The sequence below is a fragment of the Cavia porcellus genome, unplaced genomic scaffold (genome assembly GCF_034190915.1).
Source record: "Cavia porcellus strain 051 isolate PalLab524CR breed Dunkin Hartley unplaced genomic scaffold, mCavPor4.1 scaffold_1, whole genome shotgun sequence".
Taxonomy (NCBI): Eukaryota; Metazoa; Chordata; class Mammalia; order Rodentia; family Caviidae; genus Cavia; species Cavia porcellus.
This window is the reverse complement of record NW_026947484.1, coordinates 140,037,625-140,056,792: the sequence shown is the minus strand read 5'-3', so window position 1 is coordinate 140,056,792 and position 19,168 is coordinate 140,037,625. Positions and strand designations below refer to the sequence as shown.

At 43.2% G+C, this 19,168-nt stretch overlaps 1 protein-coding gene across 1 annotated transcript in view; it reads right to left on the bottom strand.

Moving 5' to 3' along the window:
- Phgdh (phosphoglycerate dehydrogenase) overlaps positions 1 to 18,856 on the bottom strand; it is a 40,710-nt gene extending 21,854 nt beyond the window's left edge. The window contains exons 1-5 of the mRNA XM_003479273.4: positions 18,575 to 18,856; positions 6,197 to 6,348; positions 4,564 to 4,629; positions 2,073 to 2,127; positions 1,879 to 1,977 (exon numbers count right to left, since the gene is read on the bottom strand). Of these exons, the coding sequence (XP_003479321.2) occupies positions 1,879 to 1,977; positions 2,073 to 2,127; positions 4,564 to 4,629; positions 6,197 to 6,348; positions 18,575 to 18,712 (510 nt within the window). The 5' untranslated portion in view covers positions 18,713 to 18,856. The remainder of the gene's footprint in view (positions 1 to 1,878; positions 1,978 to 2,072; positions 2,128 to 4,563; positions 4,630 to 6,196; positions 6,349 to 18,574) is intronic.
- Positions 18,857 to 19,168: the final 312 nt, after the last annotated feature.

The following is a 19,168-nucleotide window of genomic DNA, read 5'->3' as shown; positions in this document are numbered from 1 at the left end:
GGAACCTGGTGTTAAGTGGGGCCATGGGGAAAGGACACAGGAATAATGGAAATATTGCTGGCTTTGCCATCTGGGTTGGCTTTGTGGACTGTTAGTGTTACTTAACCCTGACTTCTGTTTTTAGAAAATCACAATTTTCTACACATTTAACTTTGACCTTGATTCTAACAAAAGAGGAAAGAGTAGAAATTTCTCTTGGTAGCTAGCTCACGGCATCCTTCCAGAGATCCCTGAGCAGAGGGAAAGGCTGTGGTCTGTTTTTGTGATCAATGAAACTTGCTGGGCTATGACTCCCTCCCTCATCATCTAGAAAACATACCTATCATTCCTAGTCCTGAAGCTTAGGAAGGATATCTGTGGAGGCAGCAGGGAGAATAAAATGGTCACTGTGGTCATGAGTGAATGCCCATGCTCTAGTCCTCAGGGATGTACTTACAAATTCTAGGCATCAATATAAAATTAAGGGTCAACCTATACTATTCCTTCTAACTCTAAACAAGTAAGAGGGATAGCAATAAAGAGAAGAGAGTGAGGAAGAGCAGGGTGTGGTGGCATGTGTCTTCAATCTCAGCATCCTGGGAAGCTGAGGCAGAAAGATTATAAATTCAAGGTCAGTCTGGACAATTTAGTGAGACACTGTTTCAAAAGAAAAGGAGAAATATGGACTGCAGATGTAGCTCAGTGTGAAGGTCACGGGTTCAATTCCCAGTACCACAGAAAAGAAGGAGAGGAGGAAGAAAAAGAAGAAGGAGAAAGAAAAGAAGAGGGAAGGGGAAGAGGAGGAAGAGGAAGGAGAAAAAAAAGAGAAAAAGAAAAAAGAAGAACAACAACATCAAATGAGAAAGGTAGAATTCCACAATGGCTTTTTAAAAACTTTTTAGAAGTAGGATGATGTGGTTATTGTCAAAACAATTTTCTTTAATGTTTAACTAAGGGCTTCCTGGCTGTGGTCTCAGTTTGACCCATAATCCCTGTAATTCCCTGAACAGTCATAGTGTTCATAGAGGTGTCTGCCAGCCCTGTGGGCTGCCTCCCTCTCTCCGGCCTCTCTGCGTGGGTCTGAAGGCGATTGGCCTTCCTTGTTTTCAGTCTCCTGAATTGGCCTGAGGATGGCAATGCTATTGATCCCAATCCTTCCTCAGCCAGAAGCCTCCTACGGTTGGAAGAGACAGAGGTCGGTTGTGATTTCTGAGAAACCTGAGGCCTTTGGCCTCTGAAATCATTATTACAGCATGCACACAAGCACTTTTAAATCTCTTTGGAAATGTGGAAGGAAATGGGAAGAACAGGACAGTGTCTTGGGCTGGGGATTTAGCTCAGTGGTTTAAAGCGCCTGCATGGCAAGCCAGTGTGATTGTGAATTTGATATTGGGTACCAGAACGACAGTGCCGGTATTGTAAAGCTGTAAATTTGCTGCTGTTTCCTCAAATGTCACAGGAGAACAGATACAGCAGAACCAGGACTTCACACCAAGATGGGAAAGGATAAGATGGAGACAAGAACGTCTTCAGGTCCAGGTAAAGAGACACATTCAGGAGACTGAGGCAGGAAGATCACAAGTTTGAACTCAATCTGGTAGTGAATTCAAGGCCAGCCTGTACTAAGTAGGAGATCTTGTCTTGACAAAACAAAACAGAACAAAACAAACAAAACAAAACACTTCTCTCTTCTGCATTTCTGTCCATCTCCACTACAAGGCACTCAGGGTTATCAACTCACTGGAGAGCTAGAGGACTTCCCCCATGTATACCTGGCATTTCAATTCAAGTATCTCAGTCAGTTGGTCAGCATTTTCTCTGCTGGAACAAGGTTTTGGCTTCCCCTTAGCCTAGCCACCATTTCCAACATGGTAGCAGAAAGCCCCAGTGACCTCTTACCTTCATCCCAAAGGACTGCATCCGGATGGCCACCTCTCTTCCAATCCTGCCCAGGCCAAGAATCCCCAGGGTCTTTCCATTCAGTTCTGTTCCCATGAACTGCAACAAGACAGGCAAAAGGCAAGAGGCCAAAGTTAGCACCTAGAGAAACTCAGGCCCTGCTCCAGACAGGGTGAGGCGAAGCTGCTGCTCACCTTCTTCCGCTCCCATTTGCCAGCCTTCATCGAAGCTGTTGCTTGGGGAATCTGCCTGCAAGGACAGAAGCAGGTTCAGCAGGACCACCCGGGCCTCCCCAGCCCAAGAAGGAGGCACAACGACAGGTCTGCACAGCCGTCTGCCCTGGTTATTTTCCCAGAAACCAAGCTCAGTGTGGGTCTTATAGTTCAGCAGGGGAAAAAGAGAGTGGGAGAAGGAAATACTTGGAAAGACGTGAGTTAGGAACCCTAGCATCTCTGCCTTTAGCAAGAAGTCTAGGAATAGATCCTGACCCACCTCAGCCATTGAAGGATCAATGAGAATGGCTTTAACAGAATTCTCTCCTCCAAACAATGGCCAACTCCCCAGTTTGTAGGGACAGATGAACAGGACACTGGGGGACTCTGATGACAGATGTTCTACCCAGAAGTTTAAGGTATTATCTTAATTTTCCTATCTTGTCAAGACCACAACCCTTGATGTCTTCTTTTATTATCAAGGAAACCCCTGATTGCTTATTCTTCCCTGAGAGTGTTTTAAGCCCCAATGATTTTAGCCCAGTCTGCAGTGTGTAGGTACCATAGTCCACACACCTCCATGCTGTCCTGCTCCCAACATTTCCAACATCTACACCACCTTCCTGCTCTGTCACCAACCCTTCCTACCTACCCCATACCCCACAATTTGTTTCCTCCTTTTGGTTCATATGGAGGTCTGAATCTCCATGTTTTCTACAAAAGACAGAAGTTGTAATTAAGGGAAAGTTAGAGGTAAAAGGGTAGGCCTGTTACATGGGCATGACTCACAGTTATCTCTAGAGGCAAAAACTAGATGAGCAACAATGTGTAAGGAGTATCTTCTCCACTTTAGACTGTGAAAGAAATGTTCAGTGGTTCATGGTTTATTGAGGTTTGTGGGTTTGTTGAGACTTCTCAACTGCATGGAAGGAGGTGCTGGGGCTGAAGAGCTCACCCAGCACCACATGACTGCAACCAATAATGAGAGTAACAAAATCGTTTCTTAATGGTATGCCTGTTGCTTAGTTCCATGCATCTTTGATGAAGGAGGTCATGGATGAGTGGCTGGGATTGAGGAATTTCCTTAAATTATAGTACTCTGTCTACTTTAGTAAAGCTGGTCCTGGAATAGGAGGGAAATAACTCCTGGCTTCAAATCCCCTCCTACATCCAGAAAAAAGATAGAATTAATTAAACAGAAAGTGGCACCCAAATCCCTCCCCCACTGAAAAAGAAAGAGGTGGAGAGAGAAAGAGAGACCCTGAACTCAATAGTGCAAATGAAACAGGTTCAGTGTTGCTCCTTGGGGAGGGGCATTCAGCCCTGATGTGTTCTGGGCCAGCTTGGAGGCCCGCATAGGCTGAGACCACTCTGCATTTTATGTTGCCCTCCCTTTCCCAATCCTGCCTTCACTGACAAGTAAATATCACTGAATACCTGAGGTCCTACATAGGAATCTTGCCCAAGAGCTAGAGCAAACGTTTACTTATTCTTTAGATCCTTCCTCCACAAAAGGGAAAATAGGTCTTGAAGTAGGAAAATGGGATTTTTTGGCCCTGGAAGGTTTCTAGCCTGAGCAGAGAAGTAAGATGTACTAGTCACTTTGACCTTCTAGTTTAAGGACTCAAGAATCTTCTAAAGGACTTGAAACAGCTTTCTCCCTTGTTTATTGGAAGGCGTGTTCTTCCTCTTGATCACAGAAATGTGTAACATATTGATTCAAAATAGAATTACCTCGTTTTGTTAAATGACTTCCCAAAATATTAGGAGTATTATGAATTATGTGTCACACTCATGTGATCACTAGACTGCCTCTGTTTTCAAGGGGCACCGCCACAATCCCTGATGAATGAGTAACAGACTTGGCCACTTTAGTTCCATTGTGTTATGAATCCACAGATAAGCAGAGAGCAAATGTTTATTCATGCTATTATAATACCGATCCAAGTAAGCTTTATGGGCAGTAGGAATCTGCGAGGAAGACAGCCCAGTTAGGGAAAGACAGGGCTTCTGAGATGAAATAACACAGGAACTGAGTCAAAAAACAAGCAGAGATACCTAGACAAAGATGAGAAAGGATGCTCCATGAAGCAGAGTATGGAGAGCATGAGCAAAGATTGGAACCTAAAGAAAGTGTAGCACTGCAGATGTGGAGAGAGGAAAGCTTGGAAAGAGAAAAAGGAAGAGTGTATCTAGCACACTCTTTCAATGGGCCTGACCCTCAGTACTGAGCAATAGAGCTGCATCCTCCTCTCCGCATGCGCACTCTGTAGTAACCAGAAGTTACCTGAGTTCTGTGCTGAGCACCCAAGTAATGAAGGCTAAGTACAGGACTGACAGTGCCAGAGGTTCTCAGTGGCCTGCACATCACCGAGCTAAAATGTGTCTGTGTTTGCGAGGACCATTTTGCTTGGCAAATCGTAAGAACTGATGTTACAGAGAGCTTGGCTCTGCTGAGAGGTCAGGCACTTACCTGGCCAGGCACATGATCATTCCACAGGTGAGCTCTGCAGCACTGAGGCTGTTCCCATTGGGGGTGCTGAAGAGCAAAGGAAAGAGGGAACATCCGTCAGTGAGCCCAGACCCAATATTTCACTGTCTCACCCAAGGTCTCGATGCTGGACTGCCTGGCATAATATTGCCCTAATGCCAGTATGGGAGAAAAGAGCCTTTCTCTGGCCTTCCCTTTCTACGCGGAGGTCACCATCAGGGAAACACACAGATCCTTCTCCTCATAACTCACTTTCCCTAAGGCAGTGAAGTGTCTTACATGACTGGTAGATGCATTAGTGCTCAGTCCTTTCCTTTTTCATTTCAGGATTGTCTGCCTGCAGAAAAGCTCAGGTCCCTGCTGTCTCATTCTTTGAGGTTGAGTCCAGGAGGGCTAAGCAGACATCATCCATGGGACTCCATCAAGATATCCAACATTGCTTGTGTTGGTAGCAAAGCTAAGATTTCTGTCACCATCTGTTTGACTTCTCCTGACTCAAGTTCTGAAGCAAAGAATCTCCTAACTCTCCGGCACACAGGGCAGTGCTGACTCTGCCCACTTTACAGAAAGAGAAACAGAGGCTGTAACACAACCTTTTTCTTCTCTTAAAGGCTATTTATATTTTTGAAAAATTAAATGCACGTGTTTACTTCCCTTCCTCTACTGGGTCTTTGATCCCTAGAATTGAAGGAGACAAGGAGGAAAACTCAAGTGATCATATAGGTGCTAAATGGACCCCCAAAGTTTATGTTTCTGTGAGACTACAAGGCTTCCTGTTTTCAGCTAGCAGCAGGCTATAGTGGGGGAGGAGGAAGAGGTGATGACTGGAGTTGGCTGCCTCCGGGTTCAGGGCAAGAGTACAGGATGAGTTACCCTTTAACATTTCTACCCTCCAATACTGACCTCAGTCAGATGTTCAGTCAGTTAACCCCTACCCTCCAGGAGAAAATGGGAAGTGGGACAAAGGAACAATCTTAAGGACAACAAGTTGCCCAAATGAAAAGAAAGGGCTTGAGGTCATAGAGGACATAGATGGCTTTGTACACCATGTAAGTGCCTGAACAGGTATGGTGCAGCACTGGTGTGCTGACAGTGAGTGACCATCTGACCCTGGGTTTCTGCCAAAAGAGTTCCTAAAGTGTTCTTCCTTACTTCTGGGCCTGGAATGCTCAAAGACAAAATGATGACTTAACTCCAGAAGGTACAAGGATATGAGGAAGAGAAAGGATTCAGTCAACCCAATAGAAGGATTGTGGACCTGTACAAGGTAGAAGAATAGTGTAGAACAGAGCTAATAAAACCAGTCACAAATAGACCAGTGGAGGGGAGGGCCCCAGCTGGAGCAGAGAAGGTGGATAAATTCACTAAGGTTCTGATTCCCAAGCCACCCTGTAAAGGCACAAGCCTTATATGAGGCTGGGTTTGTGGAACTTCCTGAGATTCCACAGAGTCTCAGTCTCATCACCTTGGGAATGCCTGAGTTGCAAGGGTGACCATCCCTAGGGTCTCCGGGCATTCTTCTGGAAGCTCTTCCACCTGACTTACTTCTCTAAGCCAACTTTTTCCTTTCTCTCCATGTGGTCTTCCCCTCCCTCCTTCAGCTTCCATGACTTACTTCATGACCAGGATGCCTCTCCTTGTTGCGGCCTCAAGATCCACGTTATCCACACCTGTGCCAGCCCTGCCCACCACCAGGAGCTTCTCTGCTGCATTGATGACATCAGCGGTGACCTTGGTGGCTGACCGGACAATAAGGCCCTCACAGTCCTAAGGAGAAAAACATCGGGATCTACAACATTGTTCTGCAAGGAACTTCAGAAGCTTCGGGGTAAAGTTACTCCTGGTTAAGAAATACAGAGAGTCAGTGATGCTGCCCGCGTTAGCAGTTTTGGTGCGCTTGCCTGCCAAGCACAGTGAGGACCAGGACTCATACCAAATTTTCATTTGGAGTCGGAGAGGCTATGGTTCTAAAACATGTATTTTGCCTGACCCAGTCAACAGTTGACAACATCAACCCACAGGCTCCGATTACATGGCTCATCTTTCTGTATCTGGGCCCACAATGGGCATGCATAACCCAGGGCATGCTCAGAAGGTCTGTCAGAGTTCAGAGACCACTTCCTAGTCAACTCCATAAAATTCTAATATTCCTTTGTTCAAAGTGGGAGCTCCTATGAGCTGGCTGACTGTGGCTACAGCCTAAGAAAAAAAGGCAGTATCTTTTGTATACGCATCTGGTCTAACACATCAGTCCAACCTAGGTTGAAATTCATGCTGCATCCCTTACCAGCTATGAATCTGAACTTCAGCCTCAAGTGTGTGAGAAGTGAGACGGGACAGGAACAGCATCTGGTTCTGGCCAACAAACATCATCAGCTCCACTGGACACTAAGCTACTGAAGGGCAGAGGTGGGGTCTAATTCCACTTTGCAAGCCCATACCTGACACATGAAGGCACTCAATAAATGCTGGTTGACAGAATAAGTAAATGAGGTGAAGGAAAGCTACAAGTGCTAAAAGAAAAACATTTCCTAAAACAGAGACCAAAAAGGAGTGAGAGGGAGGGACAGAAAAACAAGTATCTGTGGCTCAGATATGCAAGCAATACTAGACTAAAAAAAGATATATACATGAAAAAAGTCTGAATCTACGTGTGGTGATGCACACCTGTATCCCAGCACTTGAAAAGTGGATAGTGAGATGCCAGCTTCAGTTATACACCAAGGCTTTGTCTCCAAAAAACCAAAAAGACTGAATCCATCACATCCATTATACTTGACTAAGATGGACCCAAAACATTCTTTCTTGGGTTCGTCCAGAACTATGTAGTATAGTTATCTTCTCAGAATAAGGATATTCTTTGCCCAAACATGGAATGAAAATTCCCCAAGAGATGGAGCAGGTAAACAGTTTTACCCTCTGTCCCAAACTAGCTTCCCCAGTTTGATAAGGAAGCAGCAAAAACGCATAGTGGGAAATTGGGCAGGCAGGGTTCTAATCCTAGGTCTGAGCAACATGGCAGGTTGCTCAGGAAGTCACCGCAGTCCTCTGCCCTAGTCTCTGTGTGTGACACAAGAGGGTTGAGGTGATGGCTTCTCAGGTACAGTTTTCTCAAGGAAACTTTTAGTTGGATCCCATGATCTTCCCTTTCCATGTCTGGATTCTGGGCAGAGAAAGGCCTTGTGGAGGGTGAAGGCCTCCCTGTATTGCTGTGTTTATTGTACATTAGACTCTAGGTCCTAGTAGTATCTAGAAAGAATGGAACTGAGGCAGTCAGTTCCTTCCATATATATAATTGGCACTCTTTGGTCATTCCTGCTTCCACTTTTCTAAAAGAAGTAAAAAACAAAACAGCAAAAATCCGAATCTCTAATATTCTAGGTAAGTATATGTGTTAGAACTTCCAGTCTGACCTTCAGTCATCTTCTTATGCCTGCCTCACTAAGGATTCATAGACATGCACTATATGTCATACATTAATTAAAGTCAAAGTGAATGCATGTAGAAAGCGCCTTAAGATGACTCAGCGCCCTGTCAATCATTCCTGTCAATTATACGCAGAGTCAGAGGGAGGCACCTGGGCTGAGGCGCAGTCTTTAAATTCCCAATGCCTGATTTATCATACAAAGCTGCTGCTTTCAGGCCCTACAATCTTTACGCACTGCTTTTACTTTTCTGTGCCCCTAGTACCCTTTTCTGTCTGTGCCTTGTCTTCCGTTGGCACAGACTTTCCCTGACAACAACTTTCAGTGAGCTTTAGTAAAGGTACCTTCTTGCCACCCTCATACATAAGAGCCTGGACTATAGTCCATGTAACATTGACAAGTTAAACTCAAAGAGAGCAGAGAGCTACTTTATCTCCCACAAGGAGGAAAGAGGAACAAAAGTTAAATGGCAGCATAGCACATCTGGGTGTCTAAATACTGGAGTGATCATTCAACAGCAGTTTTTACTTCCTGTATCCTCACTGGTCAGGCTGTGCCTACAGCAGAGTGCTCCATGCAGGCTGCCTGAAAGCACCCAAGCCCTTTTATGTCTGAAAGAGAACTTCAAAGTCGGACATTTCAAGAAAGAAATCATCTGGCCCATGCTTATTCTGAGGATAAGAAACTGAAGCCCAACAAAAGCTGCCTTCTTTCTTTTCTTTCATGTGTTGGGTGACATGTATCCAGCATTAAGGTGGACCAATTCACGATGAATAAGAAGCAGTATGGGCCCAAGGTACACTAACATTTATCAGCAGTGCATTTGCTGGGGGTGGTAAGCCTAACACCAGGCGCACCTGGAAGGTGCTGTGATTCCACCCATGGTACCCAGGACAAATAAGACCCAAAGCCTGGAAAGAAAGGGGACACTGCTACCTGTCCCACATTCAGGTCCACTGCTTGGCCCCATGCTACAGACTTTTCAAATCACAATGAACTTTCACAAAAACTCCTGATGAGATAACTGTTCTCCCAAGCCCCAGTTCGGTTGTGGTCACCAGGATAAGATGTTTTATATTTGGTTGTCCTCTCCTTGACCTACAATTTTGTTTTCTTTGCTACATTTCACATTCCTAAAACAATGATTTTGTAGTAAACATTCTGAAATTATTTTTTGGTATTTGTATTCTTTCTCTCCCCAGTATAATCTCACCAAATTCGGTAGTGTAACATAAACTTCTTGAGTACCTACTGGTGTTAGACAAGACGCTTTACGTCATATTCATCACAACTTCAAATAGAAGGGGCATAATTATCATCATTTTTCAAAATGGGGATGTTGAGAGATAATCAGCCCAGAGTTACTTTTGTAGACTGAAAATTAGACAGAAGCACGGGGAAGTCATTGCCAGAGACAAACACTGAGGCTATATCTAAGGAAGAGCTGGTGTACTTAAAGGATAAGGTCAGAGTCAACAAAGGCTAGTTAGACATAAAAACCCAACTCAAATCCCATGGAGTGATTTACCGACAATGACAGCTCTTACCTTTTGAATAAATATTTTGTGTCAGGTGCTTGCTGCACCACAAGTCTGAGACATGCATTCTATTCTAATGAACATAATTTGCTGAAGTCACAAAACTAGGATTTGGCAGAAGCTGGGATCATGGCCAAGTCTTTTGAGGGGTCCAAGCTCAAGTGCTCAACTGTCTCCTAAAAGCAGAACTGCCTTGACGCATGCAACCAGTGGGGTCTTGAGATGAGGCAATGGTAGATGGTAGATTAAGAAAATACTAGATACACATTAAAGAAAATCTGGGATCGTGTGGGACCTGACCTCTCTGATGGAGACAGTGACAACCCAGCACAGTCTGTGTCTTTCTTTATACATAGTCAAAAAAAAAGCAGCAGCACCCAGTGAGGCCCAAAGTGCAAGGTCTCAGTGTTTTGCTGAGAACACTGAAGGCAAAACATTCTCAGAGCTGTTTGTGTTGCAGTTAACAGGGAGGAACTCCAAGGCCTGACATCTGATAAACTAGCTTTTCTCTAGTCCTAAGAAGTCTGCCAACCTTCAACTTAGCCTAGGCTCAGCCACTCACCACAGCTCCCTGTTTTCCATTTCTTAGTCACAAGCTTTGGGTGCTCAGCTGGAGTTGGAGGAGCTGTGTTTAGAGGTCTTTAGAAACCTTTTTCTGTTATTGTCGAAGGCTTTTTTTTTTCTCCTTCCCAGGCATCTCCAGAAGTTTTTTGTTTTTCTTTTTGTGAAAGTCTTTCTTCTTTTGAACCCTTTTTGTTTTGAGTGAACTTATTTTTTAGGCTAAAAATCTTTAGTTTTAATTTTAGGTTTCTATGTTTAGCAATTTAACCTTGTACAACCCATTAACCCATAACAGTAGTCAGTTACCAGTGTAGCTGTAAACTGTCCGAAGATGTTAATGATATAGTTTTTTTTTTATGACTAGCTTATTATTTTGACATTGTTTTATATATTTTGTGGTTATATTTTTTTTACTGGATGTTTAAGACAAAGTTAAAGTGAGATCGGTACTAATTAAAATTAATCTCTTGCTATCTATCAAGGTGAGTTAAGTCTCTTCAGGAATTATCTTGGAACTATATAGAATGCCATGCCTCTCATTTCTTTTTTTTTTTTTTTTTTTTTTTTTTGGTTAGTGTTAGTTAGCCATCTGGATGAGTCATGGTCATTATTTGACCAAGTTGCTTTTTGTAGGTTTGGTAGGCTTTTTTCTCCTTGTCACTGTTTTGAGGCACACTATGTGCTGTTGATTTTGGGGGTGAGAATGTCTAACAATCTCCTTCATCTGGAGGTTATATGACTCACCAGAGTTGTAAGATGCTGCAGAAAATGTTCCTTTATGTCATGGGTCTTTATTGACCTCAGAGGGCCGGGGCAAAAATGTTGGTTGTCTTCCTAGACCATCTATCTATTTTTTTAGTTTTTTGTCTCTAAATCTCAGTTGCTGAACATCCAGAAGAGAATGTTAATGAAATCATATTCTAATTGGAGCAGTAAGCTTACTTATTAAGTTTTATCTGAAGATTCAGCATCTTGAAATATAATGTATGGCCAGAGAACTGCTATTTTTTTTTTTAACCAAACATTGATGTTTTAGTAGTTGAATCTCTCTAGAATGTCAACAAGTTATATAGTTTTAAAGAGACAAATTGAAATCAGAAGCCATGTATAGTATTTTAGTATGATAAACATGATGGTTTTTTTTTTTTTTTTTTTGGTACCAGGAATCAAACTCAGGGCCTTACGCTTGTGAGGCAGGTGCTCTCCTGCTGAACTACATCCTGGCGTCCTATGATGACATTTTTGTAACACAAGTCTCTGTCATGGTAGAGAATATCTTTTTTAGTCAATCGTCTCTATCTAGCATATAAGAAGCTTTTATCTAATTTGTTCTCTTTTAATGGACTGCCATTGAAGGGTGAAACATGTTTTGGTTTGCTTAATGTTGAAACATCTTCAGGTGTAGTGATACAGAAATAGAACATATATCACGCAAGTTTTGTTAAAAATATTAAAAATATTGTTGACCGGTGACCTCATGCTGGCTTGGCATGAATCTCCCATTACAAGCAGCTGGAGCACAAGAGAAAGGCAAATGTTTGAATTTGAAAGAAAATGTTTCTTACCATGAACAATCCCAGTTTTACATTTTGGAAAACCTGTATATCTGGAAGGCATGAATATATTTAATATACCACGAGATTTGCAACAATCAATTGTCATAACCATATGAAAACTTTTGTTTTTTAATTTAGTTTTGTAGCAGAATATCTTTAAACCAGAAAAATTTATTATCTTATTTTTAGAAAACAACCTTCTGACAATGACTAATGTGAATATATCACAATAATATATTTTGAGCATTTATTGTGGTGTCTCATAAGACTATGGAGATTGTTGGGGCCTCCCATTATTGAGAAAGAATTAGATAATTATTTTTTATTTGTCAGTTGTAGTCTGTCTAACAGTTTTTCCCTGTAAGGGATTTCTAATTATCTTAACAAGTTTTAGATGATGTATGAGAACCTGTTCATTCTGACTACTTCTGCTCAACACAGTACTTCATTTTACCCAAAGCATTAGGCAAGGGAAAGAAAGAAAAAGAATACATACAAGAAAGGAATAAGTGAAACTATTCTTATGCACTGACAACATGATCCTTTACATAGAAGACCCAAAAAAATTCCACCAAAAAGCTCATAGATCTAATAAATTCAGCAAGGTAGCAGTGAAGAAAATCAACACAAAAAATCAACAGTATTCCGACACACCAGTAATGAACTCACCAAGAAAACAAATCAGGAAAATAATATCTTTCATAATAGTATCAAGAAAAAGACTTAGAATTAACCTAAGGAAGTGAAAGACCTTTATAAAGAAAACTACTGTATTCTGAAAAAGATAAAACAGTGTATCATGAAATGGAAAGACACCCTCTGATTCTGGATAAACAGAACTTATACTGTCAAAATGGCCATACTACTAAAATGGATATACAGATTTAAATGCGATACTAATAAAAAATATCAACAGCATACCCCTCAGAACTAGAAAAAAATCCTAAAATTTATATGGAACCTTAAGAGACCTAGAATAGCCAAAGCAATCCTGGGCACCAAGAGCAAAGCAGGAGGCATCACAATCCTGAATTATTAAAACAAAACAAAACAAAACAAACCAGCATGGTACTGGCATTGAAATAGACATATGGATCAGTGGAATAGAAGAAAGGTACAGAAATATTTGCAGGCATATTCAGCCATCTGATTCTTGATAGAGGACTCATAAACATGCTGGAGGAAAGATAGCCTGTTTAAAAAAATTGTGCTGGGAAACTGGAAACTCACATGCAGAAGACAGGATCTAGACCCATATCTCTTATCACGTAGTAAAATAAAATAAAATGAATCAAAATATTAAAGTAGAAACAATCTGCTGGAAAAATAAAATAGGTAAAAATCTTGAAGAAATAGGCACAGAAAAGGACTTTCTGAAAAGAACCCCCATTGCACAAGAAATTACATCAAGAATTAAAAAAATAGAATTATATCAAAAAGCTGTTACACAGCAGTGGAAATAACCAATTGAATGAAAACACAGCCTATAGAATGTGAAAAAGTTTTGCCAACTATACCATGAAAGAACTCAAAAAACGATAAACCCTCAAAATATTAGAATTGGGCATCCCACATTGGTCAATTAACTTGCACCCAGGATCTCCCACCCCCAAAATAAAAACCCCAATCAAAAAATGGACAATTGGGGCTGGAAATTTAGCTCACAGGCATAAGCGCCTGCCTTGCAAGCAGGCAGTCGTGAATTCGATCCCTGGTACCGATTAAAAAAAGTAAAAAAAAAAAAAATATGGACAATTGAAGAGATACTTCTTAGAAGTACAAATGGCCCAAAAATACAAGAAAAAATGTTCAACATCACTTGGTCATTAGAAAAATACAAATTAAGCAACACTGAGATTCCATCTACCCCAGAAAGAATGGCTAGCACCAAGAAATCAAATAAATGCTCGCAAGGCTTGGAAGTGGTTCTATCTGTATCAGTGATGGGAATACTATGGAAATCAGTGCAGAGATTCCTCAAAACACTGAAAACAGAAATCCCATTCTACCCATTTATTCCTTTGACAGGTATCTTCCCCAAAGAGTTAAAGGCACCATGTTATGGTGTCATCATATTATATCTCATATTAGCTATGTCTAGGAAGTAGCCTAATGTTCATCAACAGATGCATGGATAAAGAAAACATAGTATTTACACACAATGGGCATATTCTGCCATAAATAAATTTGAATCATTTATAGGAAAATGGATGCATCTTGAGACTATAATGCTAAGTGAAATAAATTGAACACAAGATTAAATATCACATTGTAGGAAAAGGGGTGGGTGGGGAAAAATAGGAAATGAGGCTGGGGGTTAGAAGAGAGAAGACAGGGGGAGGAAGAAGAGAAGGGGAAGAAAGGAAGGAAGGAAGGGGAAACAAAAAGTAAAAGAGAGCTGCAGAAATAATTGCAAGCTCAGTAAGCCATCTGATTCTTGATAGAGGACCCATCAACACACGATAGAGGAGAGATAGCCTCTTTTAAAAAGGTAAAATTTAAAATATGTTCTTTTCAGCCATCATATTGGCAAAGAGACTATTTGTAACACAGTGTTGGCAAGCACGAAGGGAAATTGTGTGCGTATGTGTGTGTGCGTGTGTGTGTGCACGCATTATACAATCTTTTTGGAGGTCAGTTGGGCAGAAAATAAGTACAATTGCAAAGTGCATTCCTTTGTAGCCAGCGATGATCCCTTAGGTAACTGGTAACAGCGGAATTAAATCTGCCTTGGAAGTGATCAGTCCAGCATCAAGTACGAAATTTCACCTGACAAGCAGTAGTTTTGGAGCAGGTAGAACAAAGGAGTCAAGTTCCAGTCTCATCACTGAAAAACCCACCCAATCATTCTGGCTTCATGGCAGAACTTCAGGACCTGTTTCCCACAGAAAACCCCAGCTACAGAACAGATCAATTGTCCAACTGTCCGCCCACACTCTCAGGCCCCAGCAGCCAAGCACGGAAATAATACTGCTTTCTCTTTAAGAAGTAGCTTGATGAAATGATCTCCAATATGGAAATTTACTGTCTAGCACTTCCACTTTTCCCCAAAATCAGTCTTCCTGGCTGCCTGAAACATCCCTAATCAGAGTTGAGGATGTATAGATTTCAAGCTGACTTTGGAGACTCACATTTAGAAGACCCTGGGTCTATCATATAAGAATTGGACATTTGCTGTTTACGATTTCTCTGATTTCTGTGTCAGAGCTGCAGCTAAACAGGCAAAACCCCACACTTCCCTACATGTCCTACCTGTTCTCCCGTCCTTAGCTGCCTGAAGGGACTTAGAGCCACAAGACAGCAGCTTGCTGATTGACTTTTCTATGGCTGTTGCAAACAAACACATTAACTCAGCAGTGGAAACATTCCTGTTCTTCGAGTTCACACACGCTTCCTTTCCCAAGAGGACAGGCTTGCCCTGCAGCTCAATTCTAGCACTGTTTCTGCCTGTGACTTAAATCATAGAGCAAATCAATGTAGCTCTCTCCTAATCTCCTTACTCAAGCATGCAGGTATACTTTTTTTTTGAGCAATATATTTAATCCTGGTACACTAAGTTACTAATTCAATTTATATAAATCCTAGCATAAAGACTGGAACTTGTTAATTTAAAAGCCCTTTCCGGTAAATTCTTCTACTCTCACATGAAAAGATTTATTCCTTTCTTAATCTCTGCCCGGCTGCTCTTTTTGCAGTCCTGGGGATTGAATCCAGGACCTTCACATATCCCCAGTCCTTTTCTACTTTTTATTTTCAAATACAGTCTCAATAAATTGCCTAGCCTGTGCTCAAAACTATGAACTTCCTGCCTCAGTTCCCAGAGTGCTGGGGTTAAAGTGACCATGCCCAGCTTTCTTAATCTTTTTCAAAATTCCCAGACAGACATTAACATACAGCCAGGTATGGTGGTACACACTGTAATCCCACCAATCTGGTGGGGGGGTTGAGGCAGGAAGATGGAAAGTTCGAGCACAGCCTGCTGGGCAATTTAGCAAGATCCTGTCTCAAAATAACAACAACAACAACAACAATAATAGTAATAAAAGGTTGGGGATGCAGCTCAGTGTGAAGACTTGGGTTCAACCCTAGTACCGCCTGTATATATTCCTATTTAATCCAGATCTATATAGATACGCTTCAGTAGATTAAAAGCATTACTAATGTTCTAACACTGCTATTTAATCAGAGAGAAGAAAACTTAAGTATGCATCTTGTACAATAAAAATATTACTTCATAAAGTTGTGTATGTATAAGTGTACATACATGTATGAAAGTACTGAGGGAAGGTATAAAATGAATTTCTTACTGTGGGGCGTGGTCAAAATTTGCAAGTCACTGGCACATGCTAAGATTATTTAAACATTTCTCTGGATATTAGATTTATTTAAGATGTATCCAAACAAGTGGCTTTATTAGTCTAAACCAGTGTTTTCTAACCTTATGTTCTGTGGCACTGGGGAATTTAACCCAGGTCCTCATGCATGCTAAGTAAGCACTCTATCACTGAGCAACATTTCCAGTGTCTTCCAAACTTTAACTTAAACCCAAGGTTTCTTAATTTATCTTCAAATTCTGACTTTATACTCACACATATATTCACACATATAATTGAAACACTTTGCATGAATACTTAGCTTTTTTGTCTGCATTGCTTTCTAATTTCCTGTTTTGTTTTTAGCATGTTGATCATGACCTATTAAATGATTTCTTTACCCACTAAAGAGCTATGACTTGGCTCAAGTCTGAAATGCACACTGGGAAAAACAGAGAACAATGGCTGTACTTTCCCACCAGGGATCAGAGCGCAAACTTTGCCAGAATATAAAGCAGGGAGAGCAGTCCCATCAATGGTGCTAATTTGCACAGGGACAAGACTTAAATGGGGGAGGGGAGAAGACACCAGGCCAGGTTCTGCTCCATGTGCAAAAAATGCATGTGGAAAAGAGGGTCCTGAGCAGTTTGCATGAGGACATTAATTAGCATTCTGATCTGTGTGTTCCTTGGAGACACATCCAGGCTGAGCACTCCAACAATACAACCTTGCCATGACAAATTAGTCAACAACACCCCTTCCTTCCACCAAGAATTGTTAGAGCTCTATTCTCCAGTTTCAGCAAGCCACCTCCACCCAGCCCTCTTCCCCAACCCCCACAGGCTGGCTTCCCGGAAGTCTGAAGTCTCAATTCATCTTGAGGCCTCCTCTTTTTGAACCTGCCCTCAACTCCCTCTGGGGTTAAGACTTGACACTTCCACAGGACAGTTGTAAATTAGCCTGCAGTTGCAGCCATCCATCCGTGCTCTGCTGGGGGCAAGGGTGAGAAGCTGGTCACAGCCCAGCGTCACTATACAACTGACAGGAGCTAGGCGGTGACCATGTGGACCGATTTCAGGCTTCCAGGGGCAGTCCTGGGCCCCTGTCTGAGTTCACTCAGTGGCCTGCAAAATGCCCCTCTGTGCACCTTCTCAGCAGGGAAGTGGGCACAGCTAGGCAGTAGGGTGTTGTGACTTAGCACTTAGTTACTTGTCACCTGATCAAGTGTCCCACGTGTGTCAGCTGAGACTTCTCTAAGAATAGTACAGGGGCTGCACACGTCCAGACGCGCAGTGGGACCAGGCGACTCTGGGGACAGGATACCGGAAAAAACCGCAGCAGATAAGAGGGCAGACAGGGGAGTACAGGCAGTTCCCAAGTCAGATAGGGAAACAGTCACAACTCTTTCAGTTAAGGGTCCTCAGAGCAGAGGATATTTGGAGGACGGATTCTTGCTGAGTTGGGTAGGTGACAGTGCCAGGCCATTGTGGGATTTGGGAGTGTGAGAGGGCTGTTGGGCAGATTATGGTGGTAGAAGTACTGGAACTGGATTTATTAACAAAATAAATGTCCTAGACTGGGCATGATGCTGCATTCCTGTAACCCCAGCTCCTCAGGATGCTGAGGCAGAAGGATCACAAATCCAAAACCAGCCTGGGCAATTTAGAGTGCCTCCAAAATAAAATAAAATAAAAAAGACAGGTGGTGGAGCGCCCTAGGGATCAATCCCCAGTACCTTAAAAAAAGTCCTAAAACTGGACAAGGTAGAGGAATGTAGCAGTATCTTTTCTAGTAAGGTAACGACTAGAAGTACATTAATTATAGATAATGATTGGAGATACGTCCCTAAGATTTGGTAAGGTCAGAAAATCTCCTGGCAGCATGGGGCAGAACATTCTGGTGTAGACGTCCCTCCAGATCTAAGGCGAGGTCAAAGGTGTAGGCAGCGTGGGCGGCCGGAGGAGCTCGCTGCACCCCCAGCCCTGCTCCCTAGTGCTCCCCGGAGGCGGAGGGGCGGTGAAAGCTCGCCGCAGTCTTGCATCAGACGTAAGGCGGTGCGTTTCTGCTGAGCCAGTAGGGCCGTCTTTGCCCTGCGTCTTGCCCACAGCCACGAGACCCGCTGGGACTCCGCCAGAGAGCCCCGGCAGGAAAAAAACTTGAGGCCCAGAGGAGTGGCCGGTTTCTGGTTCCCAGCGCTGAGGCCACTCTGGCACCCCTCCCCCACGTCCAACGCGGGGGCGGGCAAGGGGGGGGGGTTGGTAAGGGGCCTGGCACCACGGCCAACCGTGGGCTCGAAAGCGCAGAAGCTGGCATCCCCTGGGCAGCCCTGCAGGGCCTGTTAGAGCAGGACCCGGGCTAGCGGGAGCCCAGCCAGCGTGGAACACGCGGCTGCAAACTGCTCAGAAAGTTTGCATCCTGCAGCTCGCAGCCGTTTGTTCCTCCCCTTTCTCCTCCCTCCCCCCCGCTAGTCCCCAATCTCTAGAGGCCCAGGTGCCGACTGATACAGGAGGAGAGAGGGGAAGGGTGCGCTGGCTCCGGAGCAGCCAGCAGGTTTGGGAGGAAGATGCCCCGAAGACCTCGTTTTCTCCTGCTTCTTTTACCTGCAGCTCTCTTATCAGCTCCTCTTTGCTCAGGTTCTGCTTTTCCACCACCTGCAGCCCTCCATCTTGCAGGATCTTTCGACAGCAGGGGTCCAGGCTGTCACTGATGAGCACTTTTCGCAGATTTGTGAAGGCCATCGCTGGATTTGGACTCCGAGGCTGCCGCTCGCGGTGGACAGAAGCCCTTATACCAAGAAGCTGCAGTTCGCACTGGCTGGCTCGAGTAACTGGGCTGGATTCTCTGTCTCCCGCTCCCCTTTTCGTCTCCCCCTTCTGCTCCTAGCGACTCCTTTTGATTGGACGAAAATGCTCAAACTCTGTGACTCCCCGCCTCCTCAAGGTTTTGAGCCCTCAAACCCCGCCCACTTTATTCTCTGACCCGCGAAGAATTTCTTAAACTCATGGGAAGCTCTTGCACCTGGTGAGCATTTAAAAACACCACTGGCGCTGATTCATATCTGAAAAATCTCTCTCACCGTAAAAGAAGTTTCATTGTCACTTCTTTCTTCCCAAAGGCTTATTTTTTTTAATAGGCTCTTTTTGGGGGGTCAAAAGTCAAGGCACTCAATCATACACTGAAAAGGGTTCAAAGAT